The sequence below is a fragment of the Carassius auratus genome, chromosome 14 (assembly GCF_003368295.1).
Source record: "Carassius auratus strain Wakin chromosome 14, ASM336829v1, whole genome shotgun sequence".
Classification (NCBI taxonomy): Eukaryota; Metazoa; Chordata; class Actinopteri; order Cypriniformes; family Cyprinidae; genus Carassius; species Carassius auratus.
In genome coordinates this window covers 26,196,455-26,215,444 of record NC_039256.1, presented here as the reverse complement: position 1 = coordinate 26,215,444, position 18,990 = coordinate 26,196,455, and the positions used below count along the sequence as shown (strand labels likewise).

At 35.9% G+C, this 18,990-nt stretch overlaps 3 protein-coding genes across 3 annotated transcripts; all 3 read right to left on the bottom strand.

The window, feature by feature from the left end:
* Nucleotides 1–2,979: 2,979 nt before the first annotated feature.
* On the bottom strand, nucleotides 2,980–8,131 carry LOC113114518 (uncharacterized protein CXorf65 homolog). Its single transcript, XM_026281430.1, has 9 exons — nucleotides 8,016–8,131; nucleotides 7,849–7,930; nucleotides 7,667–7,753; nucleotides 6,162–6,246; nucleotides 5,867–5,953; nucleotides 4,516–4,638; nucleotides 4,329–4,394; nucleotides 3,631–3,749; nucleotides 2,980–3,361 (listed from the first exon to the last, which is right to left on the bottom strand). The coding sequence occupies exons 4-9, from the start codon at nucleotides 6,184–6,186 to the stop codon at nucleotides 3,275–3,277; spliced, it is 507 nt and encodes a 168-aa protein (XP_026137215.1). The 5' UTR covers nucleotides 6,187–6,246; nucleotides 7,667–7,753; nucleotides 7,849–7,930; nucleotides 8,016–8,131; the 3' UTR covers nucleotides 2,980–3,274.
* Nucleotides 8,132–10,174: 2,043 nt separating this feature from the next.
* On the bottom strand, nucleotides 10,175–13,701 carry LOC113114155 (UDP-N-acetylglucosamine transferase subunit ALG13 homolog). Its single transcript, XM_026280944.1, has 4 exons — nucleotides 13,510–13,701; nucleotides 13,176–13,338; nucleotides 11,017–11,155; nucleotides 10,175–10,897 (listed from the first exon to the last, which is right to left on the bottom strand). Exons 1-4 carry the CDS (start codon nucleotides 13,588–13,590, stop codon nucleotides 10,786–10,788), a joined length of 495 nt encoding a protein of 164 aa, XP_026136729.1. The 5' UTR covers nucleotides 13,591–13,701; the 3' UTR covers nucleotides 10,175–10,785.
* Nucleotides 13,702–15,046: 1,345 nt separating this feature from the next.
* LOC113114154 (ras-related protein Rap-2c-like) lies at nucleotides 15,047–18,990 on the bottom strand. Its single transcript, XM_026280943.1, has 3 exons — nucleotides 18,112–18,990; nucleotides 17,172–17,476; nucleotides 15,047–16,021 (listed from the first exon to the last, which is right to left on the bottom strand). Exons 1-2 carry the CDS (start codon nucleotides 18,382–18,384, stop codon nucleotides 17,198–17,200), a joined length of 552 nt encoding a protein of 183 aa, XP_026136728.1. The 5' UTR covers nucleotides 18,385–18,990; the 3' UTR covers nucleotides 15,047–16,021; nucleotides 17,172–17,197.

Sequence of the window (18,990 nt, the reverse complement as noted above, 5' to 3'; positions counted from 1 at the left end):
CTATTAAATGGGCCTCTTGTTTAGGAAAAAGGTCTTTAGTATTTGGAATACAGTCAATTCTGTGCTGTTGGATAGATACATGTGACAGCTGCAGAGTGAAAGTGCATCCTGGAAACTAAAAATGTCATCTCATTATTGTTTTTATTAAAAGAGCACCAAAAAAATCATGCAAAATAATGTTTTTAGGAGGGTGGAAGTTTGAAAAAACAACAAATATTGCACTAGATTTGCATCACTGCTTGATTATCTGTGCAAAATGTAACAAACAGGACAGAATATGATTTCAGGTTTCTGCTTTTGTAATTTGAGTGTTTGCTGACATGCCATCAATGCATCTATATGGTAATTAGGGGCCAATTATTCCTCTAGTTTCAAGGGCAAGGACACTGATTAGAATGACCATATTCATCATATTATATCTGCCAACAACATCAACATCTACTGTAACTGAATGAAAGTAGTCATGCAGTATAGAAAATGTTTTGTAAATGTCTATTTTAACAACAACCTGGATGCATATCTGGTACAACATACAAGAAAGTATGAACATCAATACATGTCTTTTTAAAGCTAAAACATAATTTATGACATTTCTTAAAAAAAATTAGGACAACATCTGAAATGCATTAAAAACATTTGTGTAATATCAGATACTTCATTTCTTTGCTCTGTGTGTTAGAGCAAATCACATTTTGTTTTGTTAATCAAAGTATATTTTCCTAAATGGAGGGTGCGCTGTAAACAAATACAAGTGTCTTTCACTCTAATCTGAGGCAGAACAAGCAGTCGATTCAGCTGCCTCGCTCTTCTGGATGCCTCACAAGTGCCAGTTACTGCATCATAAGTACTGAGGGTGATCCAGAGTGCAGTGAAGGCTTAGAAAATAAGACTCTCTGTCCCACAAGCAGAAGAGACTTGTGTTTCTGTGTTAACAGACTTTTGAAAAGCCTTTGGATACATACAGAAACTCACAATAGCACAAACTGATGCATGAATAAGCAATTTATAAACCAGTATTGTTTAAAAAAAAATTACTTAATGTATTTAAATGTACTCAAAGTACATTTTGTTCATATTATTAAATATATAGATTTTTAATGATTACAGTGAGGAGTAAAATTTATATAAATTGCATACTGAGAATTGGAGAATGTGCTGGGGGAGGGGTTAATGTGGTTAATTATCATAAAAATCTAATGCAAATTTGTAAAAAAAAAATATATATTTTTGTAAATTTTTATTTTGGGTTGAAATATAATCAATGAAGAAGACTCTGAAACTAAAAATTTGAAACCTTAAAAATAACGATATTTTCACTGCTACTGCAGTTTAAGCATAGCCACAAGGGGGCAATTTATACAACTTTATTTTGAATAGTAGCACTTACACATTATTGTTTTTTTTTACATTTGTAAAAATATAATAGTTTCTTGTCTGACATTACTGTATATTTAACTTTTCTGATATTCAACAGAGCTTATTTAAAATAGAATAAGACTGTGAATACAACTTAGCAATATCATCATGACATTTCCATTTTATTCCAGCACCTATAAACACATACTGTATACATATATACACACACAATAACTTGTGAGAATGTTGAAGCCCTATAATAATATCTACAGAGACAAAGTTGACAGAGTAGGAAGTGAGACATTATACACTGACCACAGGCAAGCTGACAGCTGCGACCTTCGGTTTGTAATATAGGCCAGTAGAGTTTCAGTTCAGTCCTGTCATCCCACTCCATCTCATCATACAGTATGACTATCCTTTCTATACCACTTCCACAATAACTGACATCTCCAAATTTCACAACTAAGGTTTTAAAGGGAAAAATCAGATAGGAGTGTGCTGTACCACATATAGTGTCACGAAAGATTATAATGGCCATAGAAGGTAAAACCGCTAACTGGCATTTCACCCACTCATTCCTGTCTAATGGCTGCATTCCGCCCACATTGTGCTCTGGTGAAATGCTGAAAAGGAAAAATCTATGTGCTGAGTAACACATCATAAAGTTCCTGCACCTGCAAGGCCTACGTACGTTTTGCTGAAAGTCTGCAGCTGCATGGATGAGAGAGACAACCAAGATACTGATCTTGAATTATATTTCAAGATATCATCATGCCCCCGACATAAAACTTATTGCAAAAATACAGTTTACACCCACTCTGCATTCAGACAGCTTGATTGCTTACCAAATATAGATCCAAGCATAAAAGTGTGTTCAGTAACTACACACACACACCAATCTATAAATATTCCTCCTTAGATTCTCTCTCAATTTGCACCCAGCTGGGGAAAGCTTGGTAACAAACAGGTATTCATACTAGCCAATCACAGGCAAGACGATGACCTCATCTGTTGCTTAATTTCAAGGGACCAGTGGAAAATTCCGACATTTTTTTAGAAACAGAAATAATAAAAGACGGACAGATGAACGCATGAACATACAGACAGACAGACAGATATAGACAAACAGATAGAGACAGATAGAGACAGAGACAGACAGACAGACACACAGAGACAGACACACAGAGACAGATAGACAGACACACAGAGACAGACAGATAAAGATAGACAGACACACAGAGACAGACATACAGACACACAGAGACAGACGGACAGAGACAGACAGAGACAGACAGACAGACAGACACACACACACACAGAGACAGATAGACAGACACACAGAGACAGATAGACAGACAGACAGAGACAGACAGACACACAAAGACAGACAGAGACAGACAGACAGACAGACACACACACACACACTCACACACACACACACACACACACACACACACACACACACACACACACACACACACACACACACAGAGAAACAGACAGACAGAGACAGACAGACAGACACACAGAGACACACAGACAGAGACAGACAGAGACACAGAGACACAGAGACAGACAGACAGAGACAGACAGACAGACAGACAGACAGACAGATAGACACACACACACACAGAGACAGACAGACAGACAGACAGAGGGAATACATTTGCATTGAAACATTGCTTTATTCAATTCCTTCCTATATGTCTTCCATTCTTCTGGAGAATATAGTCTGAGTTTTATCTGTTATAAAATGAATGTAGCAACTTGAATCACCTAGTAAAAAGATCAATAGTAAAAAAAAAAAAAAAAAACAGCATTTCTGATGAAAACGTCTGTAATTTGAATGAATTAAACTGAGACTCATCATTAAGAATGAGTATGAATGCTGAATGCTGAATGTGAGGGCTTTTGTTCAGTTTCTGCTCTTCCTGTCCCCTGTGTGGCGCTGGACTTCTTCATCAGGGGCACTGGCATGTGTAACTTTCTTGCGCTTTTTAGTCTGCAGAGTCACAAGAAAATAAAACACAAGATTATAGTTCACATAAAATTATATTTCCATAAAACAAACAAAAAATTGCCTCCCATAATGGATAAAATGGTATCATTCGTATATGGTTTCTGGTCACAGTTACAGTAAATAACTTTTTTTTCCCCCTTTTTATTTTTTTACAGTGTAGCTGAATTTTAGGCGAAATAATATAAAAGTTGAGAACAGGTGAAGAAATAAGGGTACACTGTGAGGTGCAGATGTGGCTCTGAAGGACTTACAGTTTTAGTGGACAGAGCCTGAGCATTGATTTCCTCTGATGTAGCCATACGAGCCTCCACAGTATGAAGCTGCTTCAGACGAGTTTTCTCAAGATTGTCAATCTGAGTCTTCAGGGTCTCTGGAAGACATAGACATTACAAACACACATTAGCAAATAGTGTAAAAAACAATGTAAAAGCAATATACAATACAATGCAACTTTTACAAACAATTTGATATGCAGTAGAAATAAATGCATAATGATTCGTTCTGATTTCCCATTTAAATATCTAAACATTAATTCACTACATATTCTCTCTCTCTCTCTCTCTCTCTATATATATATATATATATATAGTTGTTTCAAAATATTATATAATATTATATATACTTTTCAGTGTTATTCTTCATATGTAAATTATGTTCAGATATTATAAAGAAGAAGAAGAAAATGAAGAGTTTATTTGCAAAAACTCAATTTATAGCAATTTTCAAAAATCTTTTTTCTTTGTGCATTCCAGATCTTAATCAGACTGAGGATGGATTATTCTGATTAAGTTAAAGTAACAAAAAATACAGCTACCAAACACAATAAAAAAAAATGCAATAAAAAAACATGATTTCTGAACATTTAAAAAAAAGTGAGTTAACTGTTTTTGCAAATAAACTCTTCAAATAATTAAGAAATTAATTTATTTCAGTGTACAAGCAAAGGCACCTTTTACAGCAGGGTCAATACCGGATAACAGTGATGTGACCGAGTTATAAGCCCCATCAGATGTACCTGCAAACACACACAAGAACAACCTTGACCATTTCCTTGCATTTACCTTTACTGTATCAAACTATATAGAATGAATAAGTTTCAGCTTATTTTAAATATCAAGGGACCAACTCAAACTCACGCTTAATAATGCAAACACTGAATGACTCTTTAGCCTTTAGCAGTCCACGAGCAGACTGCTGTGAATTCTGGGGCAAGAAGAGGAATTTCAGCACTCCTCGTTCATCACACAGGTCTATAAGCTCTGAAACACACACACACACACACACACACACACACACACACACACACACACACACACACACACACACACACACACAAACACACACACACACACACACACAAACACACACACACACAAACACACACACACACACACACACACAGATCTGGATGAGTAACCTTAAGGGATTTTGTTTCAAACACGTGTCTAAACTGACATGTAATACATCTATACTGTCTCTTTGCAACATTTTTGCACGCACAGACGCATTAGGGAGAAGGGCAGTGTTAATGACAGTGGTAATGAGTTCTCCATTAGTGATGGGCTGATCCCAGGTAACGTTCCTTACTACATACCACAGATGTAATCAGACACCGTTGTAGGAGTATGTGCGAAGAGAGAGTGTGAAATATTAACGTTTGAGATCTGTGACCTCCTGCGCCGAGGGCACGCCGGGTCTGACCCGAGATCTCTAGAGCATGCAACATCCCACCTGAGCTACTTTAAGAAATCCTTAGGGGCCATTCACAAAGGACTCATTTTTGGGGGTCTTGAAATCAGTAATAAGCGAGATGCTGTGAAAGACACGAGAACACATCCGTTGTAGCCAGCATTTACACAGAAAAATACTGTAACCCACATGAAAAAATACTATAGTAATTTATAGTAAATATAAATACGATAGTGTTTTTGAACGATACTATAGTCAAGTACTTTAATTAATTTGTTGTGGAAATTCTGTAGTTGCTGTGGTAAAAAAACAACTCTAGTAATATAAACACGTTACTTTATTCAATACTGTATTAAGTTTTCTACAACTATAGAGTGTATTATTATACTACAATACACCACAGTTTACTACAGTAAAGTATACTACAGTATTTATTACAGTTTATTAGTTCACTATAGTTAATACAACAGTAAGCTGTAGCATTCATTAACAAAGTGTTTTAAATTATATAATATATACAGTATAATACACTTTACTATAGTATGGTTAAAAAACTCTATACTATTTAATAAACTGTATACATATATATATGAATAAAAACACGTTCTGTGTAAACCAGACCTTATAGTGACTTACAGTAATTTCTTTGACGTTGAATATTAACTCAGAATTTGATTGACAGAAGCACATGAAAAACACTGAATGACTGGAAGTATATCCTTTAAAGTTCTTAAGAACTTAATTTGACTGATTATGTGCTTATGTTTATCCACATACCCTCGAGAAAGCTGTACATACCTGACTCAGCAAGTCCCAGCCTGGTTTTTATGTATTCAGTGAGGACAACGGTTGGACAGTTGGTGTTAACTAGGAACTGGTTATTATCTAAATACACAAACATCACATTAATATCAGCTTCTTGTCATTTACATAAAAAGATAAAACAGAGAAATTTGTTTAAGTACACAGAAAGCATATTTTGTCAGTTACGAGGCTCTATATAAATCTAAACAAAGAATGTGCATAGCCTATTGCATTAATGTTCAAGCAATTTAATTCATTTTCAAATGACAGATATGACTGAGATCCTTACCTCCATGTTTAATGTAAATAAACATTGCGGCAGAGACGAACTTGACACCTCACCGGCTGCTGTTCGGTTTTTAAGATGCTGCCTGCTGTAGCCGGGATAAGAAATGAGTGAAACAGCAGACAAAGAGTAACATAATCATCGAGACTGTGATGTCACAATGACATGGAATCAGATGAGGAAAAACACATTTAAACTAGGGCAAGAAAGTACAACAATAGTATAATATGCCCAATCAAAAGTTTTATAACCTTTTCATCCAATTTTACTAAAATGAGATGGCAGTTTTATTAATCATTATGTACATAACTTACAAATGAAAGCTGTCAAGCAATTTGAAGTGGATTTTTTATGGATTTGTATCAAACTCTGCCATTATTTTTAAAGGGTTACTCCACCCCAAAATGAAAACTTTCTTATTAATCACTCAACGACACTCCCATGTCGTTCCAAACCCATAAAAGCTTTGTTTGTTTGATTGTCTTAAGTCGCTGGGGTATATTTCTTAGCAATAGTCAAAAAATCATTGTATGGGTCAAAATTATAGATTTTTCTTTTATGCCAAAAATAATTAGGATATTAAGTAAAGATCATGTTGCATGAAGATAAATTGAAAATTTCCTACCGTAAATATATCAAAACTTAATTAGTAATATGCATTGCTGAGAATTTTTTAAGAAATCGTTTATTTCTTAAGGATGATGCAATCCCAACAAAAAAGGGTCACGATCGTGTTTTGGAACCACAGGCGGTGAGTAAAACTGCTTAAAATATCTCTACCTCCTTGTTAGTGCATCCCCTCCCATGCTGGAGACCGGGGTTCAAGCCCCGCTTGGAGCGAGTCGTTGCTGCTGCTGCTCTCGTTCTGTTTCAGCCTCGGGATCTGATTCTGGATCATAAATAAATGGCTGAATCTGACTGTTAGCCATGGTTTGTTTTGGATGATGGTTTTTTCCTCATGGTAATGTCACAACTTCCAAACGCTCTCAACGCAAAAGCTTACTGGCGCTCGTGATTCTTTAGCTCCGCCCACACGTCACACCTCCAGCCGGTCGTGTTTTTCCGGGAAAAATCGGTACAGACTATCTTTCTCTTATGAATATAATAAAACTAAAGACTTTTTGGAGTTATGAAGGATGCAGTACTACTCTATAGGTACTCAAGATTAACAGGATATTGAGTGAAAACGAGCTTTTCACCCCCCCCCCCCACCCTTTAATTTTGTAACTACAATAAATTTATCTTGATTTAAGGATATTTAGATATTTAACTTATGTTTTTAAAAAGAAGACAAAAATACAGAGAAAAATATTCATTTTGCAGTGAATGCAATCTCATATTTAAGACCTTTTAAGGGCCTAATTGTGGAAGGTCATCTGTTTAAGACCTGCAGAAACCCTGATTACATTATATTATTGCAATACAATAAACTTGAATAAAATCTGTAATATATAAATAAATGAAACAGCTTTATGTCTTTATGTTTAAGTCTTTTTAACATCTCTCACCTCTCACAATAGCACAACAAGCCCAGCGGAGACAGCAGAAGGACTGACAGGACACCACAAAACCCCTGCCACCACGTTTGCTGTTCCCTACATAACACAGAAACATGATGGGGAAAAACTGTAAGAAGACAAATGAGAGCAAATCCATTTATGTCCCTCACTATGTGATAGTAGTATCTCACCACCGGGTCAGTCCAGAGATCTGAAGCACCGCAGACATCAGCAACAGTGCTCTACACTTGTTCTTGTGAGACCTGAGACAGACTGTATGAGAGCAAAAGAGAGATGAAGACGAGACAGTTGCCAGTTTGAATGCAAAATGATCATAATATTATATCTCTTGTCTCACCTGTCTTGTGCCTTTCTGGTTGTGCACCATATAGACTACATCATTTTTTGGGAAGGGGCACCTCTGTTCCACTGCAGTGAAAGTGGGCTGTCCTGCTTATTAAACACCACTGAGAGGTTATAAGGTGGGTTTAGCTGCACTAAACAAATATAAGTACAAACAAATTGGAAGGAATTAATCATGTCTGATGATATGTAACAGACTTATTAAATATATCTAATAAAATATGGAATAATGGATCATCAAGAGTCATTATAACAGAAATCCTGATAGGGTATGAGGAAATGAATGTACTCAATTATTGGTTATTTACCAAATAATTATGTTTACATAAATATTCATTTGAGTTTAAATTAATCTATTATGCAAGAAGAAAAAGACTGTGGAGTGATAGAAGACAACTACTGTAGCAGAGCTGAAATCGGTTCCCTGGAATAATGGCCTGCTGGTCATATGAAAAATATTTGGCAAAATATGCTATGACTAACTGATAATCAAAAACATAAAGAGAGAAATAAAATAATAAAATGAATGATTCAGTGTTTGGTAAAGTCTCTTGTGCACACCAGGGCTTCATTTATTTGATCTGAAACAGGAAAACTATTTTACTATGAAATCCTACAAAGTGTTTTCTATTTTAATATATTTTAAAATGTAATTTATTTCTGTGATGTAACATCTTCCGTGTCACATGATCCACTGGTAATCATTCTAATACGCTGATTTGCTGCTCAAGAAACATTAATTATTAGTATAGATGTTATGTTATGCAGCTTAACATTTATGTGGAAACGGCCATCAATTTTGTCAGGACTCTTTGATAAATAGAAAGCTCACAAGAGCAGCATTTGTTTTTGAAAAAGTGTGGTTTCTTTCAGTGGATACATTTGTAGAAAATTGTGTAAACCTCAGATCAGGGTTTTTTAGAGGAATTCTGCAGCCTACACTGTAACTGTTCTCCATTATATATTCTGGACAGTCTTGTGAGGGATTATGTAGAAATCTGACAATAAAATAAAATAAAATCCAACTTATATCATCATCAATAATCAATATATATATATGCACACACACAGTTGATATCACAAAAAGAGAACAACCTGCAATTTGCTAAATTTCAAGATCACATATAAGTCCTATTTGAACGTATCCTATTGGGAGTAGAAGGGCAGCTTTTTGAGCATATTTCATGCACAGCATAAAAAACGTAAATTAGATATTTGAAAAATAACTGATCAAAATTGGAGAACACTTACCGAAACACCAAGAAAATTGTTACCGTGGATGTGAAAATCCAGCTGAAGTGATTTTTTTGTGATTTGATATTTTCTACATAAAAACATCTTGGATAATTTAAACACATTCTATAAATATATAATTCGATTTTGATACTTCAGCCTGGATTTAACAGACAGGGTCACAATTATAAGACAACCATATTTAACGGGCAACATTTTATTCTTACTTTTAACTGAGATTGCAAGATGGCAGGCTGCTCTAAGGTGACTGAAATTCTGCGACAGGAGGTTGTCCAGATGAAGGCCAAAGGGATGACCCTTTCAGCCAGTGCACTGTCATTTCAAATCTGTCATTTCTCAAATACTGCAGCTTTACAATGACAGGGAATTAATTCAAGTGCTCCAAAAAGGATGGCCGTCCAAGCAAGACAAATGCAAGAGAAGGCAGGATAATGCGGAGGCTCTCAATGGGGAATCCGTTCAACACTGCAGCAGGAATTGCTTGCCAGTCCATGCTGGGGAACCAGGGAAAGACTGAAGCACAAGTGTATACAGAAGCCAGTGAAAGGTGGAGTATTCTACAACAGGAGATAAGCCTCTAGTACAGATACAATTATAGAGGTACATGGCAGAGTGAACGCAAATGTTTCTCAGAACCTTCTTCAGTAACATGCAATACCTTCCCTGCAATCTCCCAGTCAGCCTACAATTTTCATGCAAGACCCTTGTCACACTGCAAAGCAGATAAAGAATTTACATTTGAACTTCATTTTCCTGCAACCCTCATAGACATAAAAATATACAGTATCAGAATCTCAAACCTCAAATCATCATCACATACACACATGAAATTCACAAGAAAAACCGTGGAAATCCCCATCCAAACGCATGTCTCAAGCTTTGTCTTTTAGAAAATCAAAACTAAATGCAAACATACAATCAGAATCCTCTTATACAAACAGTATTTACTAAGAATTATAATACCAATCTTGTGATGAATCATTTGCTCGCTTTTAGTTTTTAACCCCATTGACCACAAAAAAATCATTCAGCACAAAAAATGATGTGTAATTATATACTTACTCAAATCATGCCTGAGTGACAGATGACTGTGGTCTAATACTACACAGGATGTTCACTACTGCGTGTTTCCTTTACAACTTCCACTTCTTTACGAATAAATATCTTGATAAGGAATCTGACATTTTCACTGTGACTTCATAGAACAACATTATAAAGAACAAAACTAAGAAAAAATAACATTTTTATTAACAAATACTTTAATCTGAAATGTTAATAATAATAACAATGTTTAACTAAAATGTATTACTATTGTTAAATAACAGCTTTTTCATGTTTTATATATTTTACAGTTGCATCATACCATAATTATTCACTCCAGTGCATTTATCATCCAAGGTCAATTATTAGTTTAATAAAAACCAGTTCTTCTCAAACAACATTGTACTCCTGAGGGTCCAGTGCGTGTTTTCTCATTAAAACAGGAACCGTCCCGGCTCAAGAGAGAGCTCTCAAACAAGTCCAACAGCCTTATCTAAAAAGCTGGCGAAGTTCTCCGGTTGACCAGGTGCATAGGTTGTCAAAGCAGACAGATCCATATCCCTCAAAGTCTGAGGCAGAGTACTGTGATGAAGGGTTAAAAGCACAAAAAGATGAACATTGGCAGTCAGCATATCAATTTAACAATAACAATTAACTTAAACACTAAGACAGTTGAGAAAGTGAATGCCGATAGAGCAAACCTGCAAGTGCAGTAGATAAGATGTGAATCTGCCTGTAGCTGCTTTGCGAGCTCCAGCTGGTGATTGTCCATTAATTTATCATTGACCACAACAAGGAGAGGTTTATTTGCTCCGAGTGCTTCCAAACAGCTTCCTGCTCCTGATTAGGACACAGCAGATATTATGACATATGGGGCCGGTTGCATAAACCTTGATTTTAAGACCAGTCTCTAGTTCAGACTTTTCTTTCTTCAAGATTGTTCCATTTTTTTTTTTTTTTTTAAGTTTGTTACCGTACATAAAAAGGCAGATTGGTTTACTTGGAACTCGAAAAATAACACACATTACCCCTTGGGACACAGTCTTAACATAGTGGCTGAGTTTATGCAACTGGCCTATGATCTAAAACTGAAAGTAGGTTATTATTAATGTCAACAACAAACAAAACTATGTCAGATCAGTGGTTTTTAATCTTTAAGTCGCCAGGAAGGATCCCAAATATTATTATGCGTAGGACCCTCACATTCTAAAATTTAAAATGCATCAATATATTTCCAAGTATAAAGACCCAATTCATACTGTAAAAAATTATATTATAATATTATAAATATGTGTAAAATATTATTCAATATTTAGTCTCCCCCAGGAAACTACCGTACTGCACTGTTAGATTTATTATTTATTTTAGTAGATAAAAAAAATACAGTGGAATCAGTGGAATATCAGTGGAAACATGAATATTTTATTATCTTATATTTATATTCCTCAGTATATGACCTACTGATCTGTTATCTGATGATTATTATAAAGGTTTTCCTTAATCTGCCTGCATCAAAAACAATCAAATTAACTTGTTTAGCGTATTTATGGAAAGCAGTTTTAACATTTAATCTATAAATCATACTAGTATCTATTTTCATGCTACTAGTACTTATTTTTTAGATACTAGTAACTTTTCCATTAAGTACTAGTACTTATTCATTAGCTACTAGTGCTTATTATTTAGGTACTAGTGTATTTTGTAAAGTTACTAGTACTTATTCATTAGATTCTGTTTTCAAGATAACAAACAAACGAAGCCAGTTAACCCTACTTAACAAATTAAATAAGTATATTAATTTTTTGAATTACCATGTGGTAGTCATGTTTATTCAATAATCTGTTTAAATGAAGATATCTCCAAATACATTCTCACTAGTTCTTTGTGAAGTTGAAGATTCCTGCCATTGAAAAGGGAGTCGTAGTTAATCTGTTTTTGATAGCATCTTTTAATTTCTGACTAGTAATTATTGCAATAGTGATTGGTATCTTTTTAAATATTACTAGTAAGCATTCATTAGGTACTAGTATTTATTTATTAGATACTGGCACCAATTAATTAGATACTAGTAACTATTTAATAGATACTAGTAGTTATTCATTAGGTACTGGTACTTAATTTATTAGACACTAGTATCTTCTGTATTTACTACTAGTAACAATTCTTATCTTACTAGGTAGATCTGCTTTTTTACTTATGATTAGTCCACGTGGCTACAGCAGAGCTCAATAAAAATGTTTTACTACACTAGCAACATTATGAATAAGAACTACTATCTAATAAATGTACACTAGCATCTATTGTATAAGTACTAGCATCTGTTTAATAGGTAAAAGTATCTAATGAATGTGTACTAGTTTCTAATAAAAAAGCAATAGTACCTAATGAATAAGTACTAGTGTATATTTAATAGGTACTAGTATCTAAAAACATATGTACTAGCACCTAATGAATGACTACTGGTACATAAAAATTTAAACACTAGTCACTAGTGGAATACATACTAGTCAAAACTGAATAGTTGATATCTAAATGATGGATCTCCATAGAAGTCAATGGCAAAATTGTAAAATTGGTTACTATTAACAATATAATAATTACTAGTCACCATTGAAATAAGTACTAGTATCTAATAAATAAGTACTAGTATTTAATAAATAAGTACTAGTATTTAATCAATAAGTACTAATATCTAATGAATAAATACGAGGAAAAAGCCATAGTTAATAGTGAATAAGTTTTCCTTATTCTAAAGTGTTACCCTACTAGTATTAACAGTGCGGTTTACAGATTAAATGCTACGACGGCTTGCCATAGCGTATTCAGTGTAGTGTTTGGTCCAAAGTTAGCTCTGACCCACCAGCATGACTGATAATCAGATCTGAGTGTCTCATGTCCTCGGCGATTGAATCTTTGAAACGAAACACCTGAAGAGTCAGTCCTGGGCAGCTGTCTGGATCAGGAACAACTGAGCCTCTGCCGACCTGAAGCACCACATCTGTGTAGCCACGGCCGATTAATGCCTTCATTCAGAAACATGGAAACGGCCATATAGTGAGCCAGGATGTATTTAAAACCTCACGGCTTATTGCTTTTAAAACTAGCTCACAAATACCGACGCTCATTTCAAGTATTTTTAACATTCAGCTTACGTTTCCTTTGCAGTTCTCACTATTTATGACTGACATTCTTACCTTCACGGATTCATCTGAAGTCATAGCGCCAATCAGATCATCGAAACTTGTCGTTCCGACAGTTACAAATACAGTTTTCATTATATCAGTGACAGCCTTTACTAAATGTATCAGAAAACAGACGTGAACAAAAATGAAAAAAGAAACAGTGAAGAAAAGATAAACACGAAGGGTCTCTTAACAGTCCATGCTTCAAAATAAAAGTCCTGCGGGCCTACTAGAGTCACGTGTATGATTTTAACATAATATAGTGGTATATCAAAGTATCGAAAATTATACCCCCCCCCCCTCTTTTTCGTCCTTTTCTGGAGTTTGAAAAAAAAGATAAATAATAATAACAAATATTTATATCTACATGACCCATTCCTACACATATTTTACAGTAAACACTGCACGCTTAAAATAAATATGAAAATCATATTCTAAAAAAATTATAATAATTTATTGTAGGTGTACATTGGAAGAATTGTGTTCACTTTAAATATAATTTTTCGTAGAAAATGTCCTTTTTGACTGAACGAAGTCATATAAAAGCTCAAACTTTACCGCATAACTCCAATGACCCATTTTTCTTATTGGAGCCTTTTATATGAAATACCGTTTTCAGCACCCTTCAGGTCCAGTCAGATGCCCTCAGAATGTTTCCAAGCGAGAGGCAAAATGACTTAAAATTATTTAAATAATAATAAAAGTATCACATATAATTACGTTAAAATAACTAAAAACATAATATTTAAAGTAAATAAATGTAATTATTTCCCCCTTAATTAGTTTAGTTTGTTTTGAACATAAAGTTCTTGATATTTCTGGAATCACAAAATAAAAAATATGCTTTTTGTAGCAGTTAATTACAGCTTCAAATATTCATTAATGTTTTTTTTCTTTTCTTTTCTTTTAATAACTTTATTATCTAAATCGAATCTAAATGGGATAAAAGTGTCTACTAAATGTAATGTAAATCAGTGTCAGACTGGAAAGTAAACTCTGGGTGACCTATGAGTATTCAGACTCCAGAAGCCACACTCATGATCACAAGCCTTGGAATACAGAAGTGTCTTGACAAGACACTCAGCCACAGCTATCTGATCAATTGCTGCAGATGGTCATCTTTCCAGCAGGTTTTCCCATCTCCACACAGAATGTTGCAGCTGTTACACTAGTCATATTGTTCTTGCCCATTTCCTAGACCACAGATGAGCAAAAGACTGAAGCTTGGTTTTTAAACATTGTTAACACACTCCTGAACTTCAGTCATATGTGCATGACAAAACATTATGTATTTATGGCTTAAGCCCTACCCATGTCAAAATGTAACCTTTTTAAGAAGAAATTGAATGTTTTAGTTGGAAAACACTCTCTTCATCTGCTTAACTCTGCAACATCTGCTTAACTCTTTCTTCAAGCTCATCATGAGATCCTCACATTTCAGACATTGGGTTTCCCCCACAATAAGACAGTCTGATGGGAATTGATAATGGCTGATTTCCAGGCAATTCAAAGGTCATTATCAAAAGCCTATTATGAGGTATTGCATGCATTGATTTGAAAGTTCTTTATTTAGTTGTTTTGGTTCAAATGTCTCAAAAATGTCAACGATAACCAACTTTGGCATTTGTACATTTTATGTGCTTACAGTGTTAAATTGTCAGCAGTCCATTCAGCACAGCATTGTGGATGTTGCTTTTGGCTTTTAAATTTCTATTGAAGCAGTGGTTGGAAACATGCCCAAAACATAACTGCAACTTCATGGGCACAAATGATATACAAGAGCCATGTTAGAAATGAAATGAGAAAACAGGAAAAGAAGTGACTCAAAAGGGGTTTCAGACTGGAATCATTTAAGGCATCATCAATGCTGTACTTTAGAAACAATGCATACTGTAGCCACAAAAAGCCAAAACAGCCAACAGAATATAAAAATGCAATATTTATCTATCTCTGTAATTAAAGACTTTAATAAATAGAGTCCTAGAAGAGAAAGCATACATACCAGTAGTTTAAAAATAATCAAAAGGGGGAAAAAAAAAAGAAACGTTAGATACTGAGGTCTCAAACCTGCATAATGGCTGTTACAACTTAATAATTAGATATCAAACTTAATATGTTAAAAGAAAAAACAGGGAACATTTATAACGGAGCATCACCAGGGGTATTATAGCCCTGAGCTTAACTGCTCGTCATAACCCTTTTCCCTATATAAGAAAAATAGCTATTAATAGCCCTGTCACAGATATACCCATTCCCAAAAGTTTTCTGTGCTCCAGTTCACAGACTTGATTTGTTTCCAGGTAACCAAAACATAACTTGAAGATAGTGTATATGTGCTCTACAATCCAGACCCGGTGGATTTGAGTTTTGAAGACCCTGCGATGATTTATTTCCAGACAGCCAAGCCAAGCCTCGGCCAGATGTCTTCAGTGTCAGAGTTCAAGGGGCTCAGTGGCACAGGCGTGGCTCAGAGGGTCGTACGAACAGAGAATGGTTCAAGAGAGCGTCCGTCTGGATCATGTGTCTAAGAAACACAGAAATGACAAATGTGCTGTAGTCACAAGAAAAAAAAACACAGATCCAAGAGTGGGCATGGCCATTTCTAACTTTAATGTGCTTGGGCGTTACCTTGGATGTATAAAACACTTTTGTTTTTCTCCTTGATATTGCAAACTGGTTTGTTATTCTCCTTGATATCGCAAACTGGTATTTCTTATTATTGTAAATTCTTGTAATCATTCTTAAAGGGACAGTTCACCCCCAAAAAAGAAAATTTACATTTATTCACTCTCAGGTTGTTTGAAACCTGAAGTTTATTTTTTCTGCTGAAAACAAAAGATGATATTTTGAAGAATGTTGGTAGCAAAACAGTTGCCGGTAGCCATTGACTTTCATTCTATGAAAAACAAACAAACAATGGAAGTCAATGGCTACCAGCAACTGTTTGTCTACCAACATTTTTTTAAATGTTGTCTTCATAACATCGCTTTAACACATTGGTTTGTAGCACAAATATGTTGACCATTTGCTGAATTTTATTATTCTATATTTATTTATCCATAGTGGCTAATGTACAGGAATTTAAGAACATTCACGTAAAAAAAAAAAAAACCTAACTTCTGAAGGTGGATAAAATGAGATCTATAGCATTGATGATACTATGAACATGATACTATGCATGGTCTTTGGAATTTAACTTACAAATAAATAAACCGGTTTGATGTAAAATCTGTTTGACTTGGATCCTCTTACATAACGTTTGAATAAGACTATAAAAAACTGTTTACATAAAGACGCCTTTAAAATGGCACTTCTGGTTCATCCTAAAATTCTCCAGAAGACCATTTCCTGTTTTGCGACATCACTTTCCATTCAGGATGTTCTGTTTTCCTCTTTATTCACAAAGATTGTCCCTGTTCTCATGTGCCTGAGTGCTTGTTCAGACAGCGCTGTTTCTTCATGCTTCACCTCATTGGTATTGGGATTAAGCAATTTAACTCTTCATGCCACATTCTTGGTGTGATGCAATGATAACAGAGTTGAGTCAGCCTAGAGAGCTGCTATCCTCAATTTTAATTTCTATATATGAAATATCAAGCATCATAACATATGAATGCACCAGAAAGCCTGAATGTTGGTTTGTTTTTTTCCCTCATGTTTCTGTGCTTTCATACCTGGACTGAAAGTAAGTCCAGGCCGCTCATTGCACGACGCAGGCGGTGCAGCATTGCTCTTGCTTCTCGGGCAAAGTGGTGTAGTTCATCTGCCTCACAATCTCAGCGAACAGCTCATCAACCATGCTCTTGCTCTTGGCCGAGGTCTCTATGAAGGGGCAGCCCCACTCTTGTGCGAGGGCACGTCCGTCAGTGCCCGCCACCTCCCGCTCGGACTCCAGGTCCACCTTATTCCCCACCAAGATCAGAGGCACCTTCTCGAAGCGCTTCACACGAACGATCTGGTCCCGCATGGGTCTGATGTCCTGCGGAGCAGAGAGAGAGGGTAATGTATAATACATAAGAAATGTAAAACTCAGGACACCAAATAAGTCAGTTTATGGAGAAATTAACAGTCTTAAAGTTGCAGATCTTTTCTTCTGTATTGTAACGTGCAACCAAGGGAAACAGATTAATTTTGGGGCGGGGCCTTGGTTCTGTGATTTGATTTTGAGAGAAATACACACAAACACACACCCATATATATATATATATATATATATATATATATACACATATATATATATATATATATATATAGAGAGAGAGAGAGAGAGAGAGAGAGAGAGAGAGAGAGAGAGAGAGAGAGAGAATGACAAAAAGTGGATCTGTCAGATCATCAGGGGTGGGAATAGTGCATTTGAATATAAGAAGTTTCAACCTGTTGCATGCATGTCATAAAATACTCTAAAATAAGACATATTTTTGATTTCCTGTCATGTACAGTTTGCCAGAGATGACTAAGATCTGGTGTTCTCCTAAATCACAGAAATCTCCTTGCCGAAGTGGTTTTCTGACTTCAGTTGTGGTAATATGGCAATAGCGGTAAGGATGTCCTAATCTAAACCTCAAAAGTCTATTTGTTGTACTAGCTGAGCCAGACATGAGATGCAATACTCACCTGAAATGACTGCTGATTGACAAGGCTGTAGACTAGAATGAAGCCTTGCCCATTTTTGATGTACAGATCTCTCATGGACGCGAACTGCTCGGTCCCAGCGGTGTCCAGGATCTCCAGCACCGAGGGGGACGAATCCACCTCGATCTCCTTCCTATAGAAGTCCTCAATGGTCGGGTCATATTTCTCTATGAATGTCCCGGTCACAAACTGGACCGTGAGTGCGGATTTGCCCACGCCGCCGCTGCCCAACACAACCACCTTATACTCCTTCATTTGCAATGGTCCAGGATTAAGCTACAGCTAACTTTATCTGTTCAACAACGGCCATAAAAACATAAAAATCCCACTGCACTTCTTATCGCGGCGTTTTCTGAGCAAAACAACAACGGGGGAGCACTTTTATCGGTTTAGAGGAAATCAAAGCCACAGATTCAACAACGGACGAGAGTGTTTTCTCTGGGTGAATGTCTAGCTAAATCCACAACGCCCCTCCATCTGAGCTCTATCGCCATTCGGATGTTTTCATCCGAGAGTTTGTTAGCCACAGAGGCGATGTAAAACACATATATTGTGTAAAGTCGTGTCCATGTTTGGCGTTCGTGTGAATGGAGCGCTACATGACTAGCGTTAGCTGGCTAACGTTAGTGGTTCGCAAAGAGAGCGAGGCTACACTCACATAAAAACGGTCGTTTCTTGCTTTAATGCCGCTTTTGAGTGACCGGGTCTAGTTTTTTTTGCTCTTATGTCCTTAACTCATACACGCCGCCTCGGAGTCCTGGATTTCCTTCCTTTCTTTTGCCTCTTTTCACCGGCCCGCCTATGCTGATCGGCCCCAGACAGCAGCAGTGGCGCTCCTCTCTCACGCGAGCGTGAACAACG

Excerpts from the sequence above, each read along its gene's own strand:
- LOC113114518 (XM_026281430.1), bottom strand. The coding sequence starts at position 6,186 with ATGTTTATTTACATTAAACATGGAG. Across the intron at positions 5,954-6,161 it reads TATTTACATTAAACATGGAG|ATAATAACCAGTTCCTAGTT; the intron begins GTAAGGATCTCA and ends TTGTGTATTTAG. Across the intron at positions 3,750-4,328 it reads TATTGACCCTGCTGTAAAAG|AGACCCTGAAGACTCAGATT; the intron begins GTGCCTTTGCTT and ends TATGTCTTCCAG.
- LOC113114155 (XM_026280944.1), bottom strand. The coding sequence starts at position 13,590 with ATGAAAACTGTATTTGTAACTGTCGGAACGACAAGTTTCGATGATCTG. Across the intron at positions 11,156-13,175 it reads TCTGATTATCAGTCATGCTG|GAGCAGGAAGCTGTTTGGAA; the intron begins GTGGGTCAGAGC and ends TGTCCTAATCAG. Across the intron at positions 10,898-11,016 it reads CTTATCTACTGCACTTGCAG|TACTCTGCCTCAGACTTTGA; the intron begins GTTTGCTCTATC and ends CCTTCATCACAG.
- LOC113114154 (XM_026280943.1), bottom strand. The coding sequence starts at position 18,384 with ATGAAGGAGTATAAGGTGGTTGTGTTGGGCAGCGGCGGCGTGGGCAAA. Across the intron at positions 17,477-18,111 it reads TCAATCAGCAGTCATTTCAG|GACATCAGACCCATGCGGGA; the intron begins GTGAGTATTGCA and ends TCTGCTCCGCAG.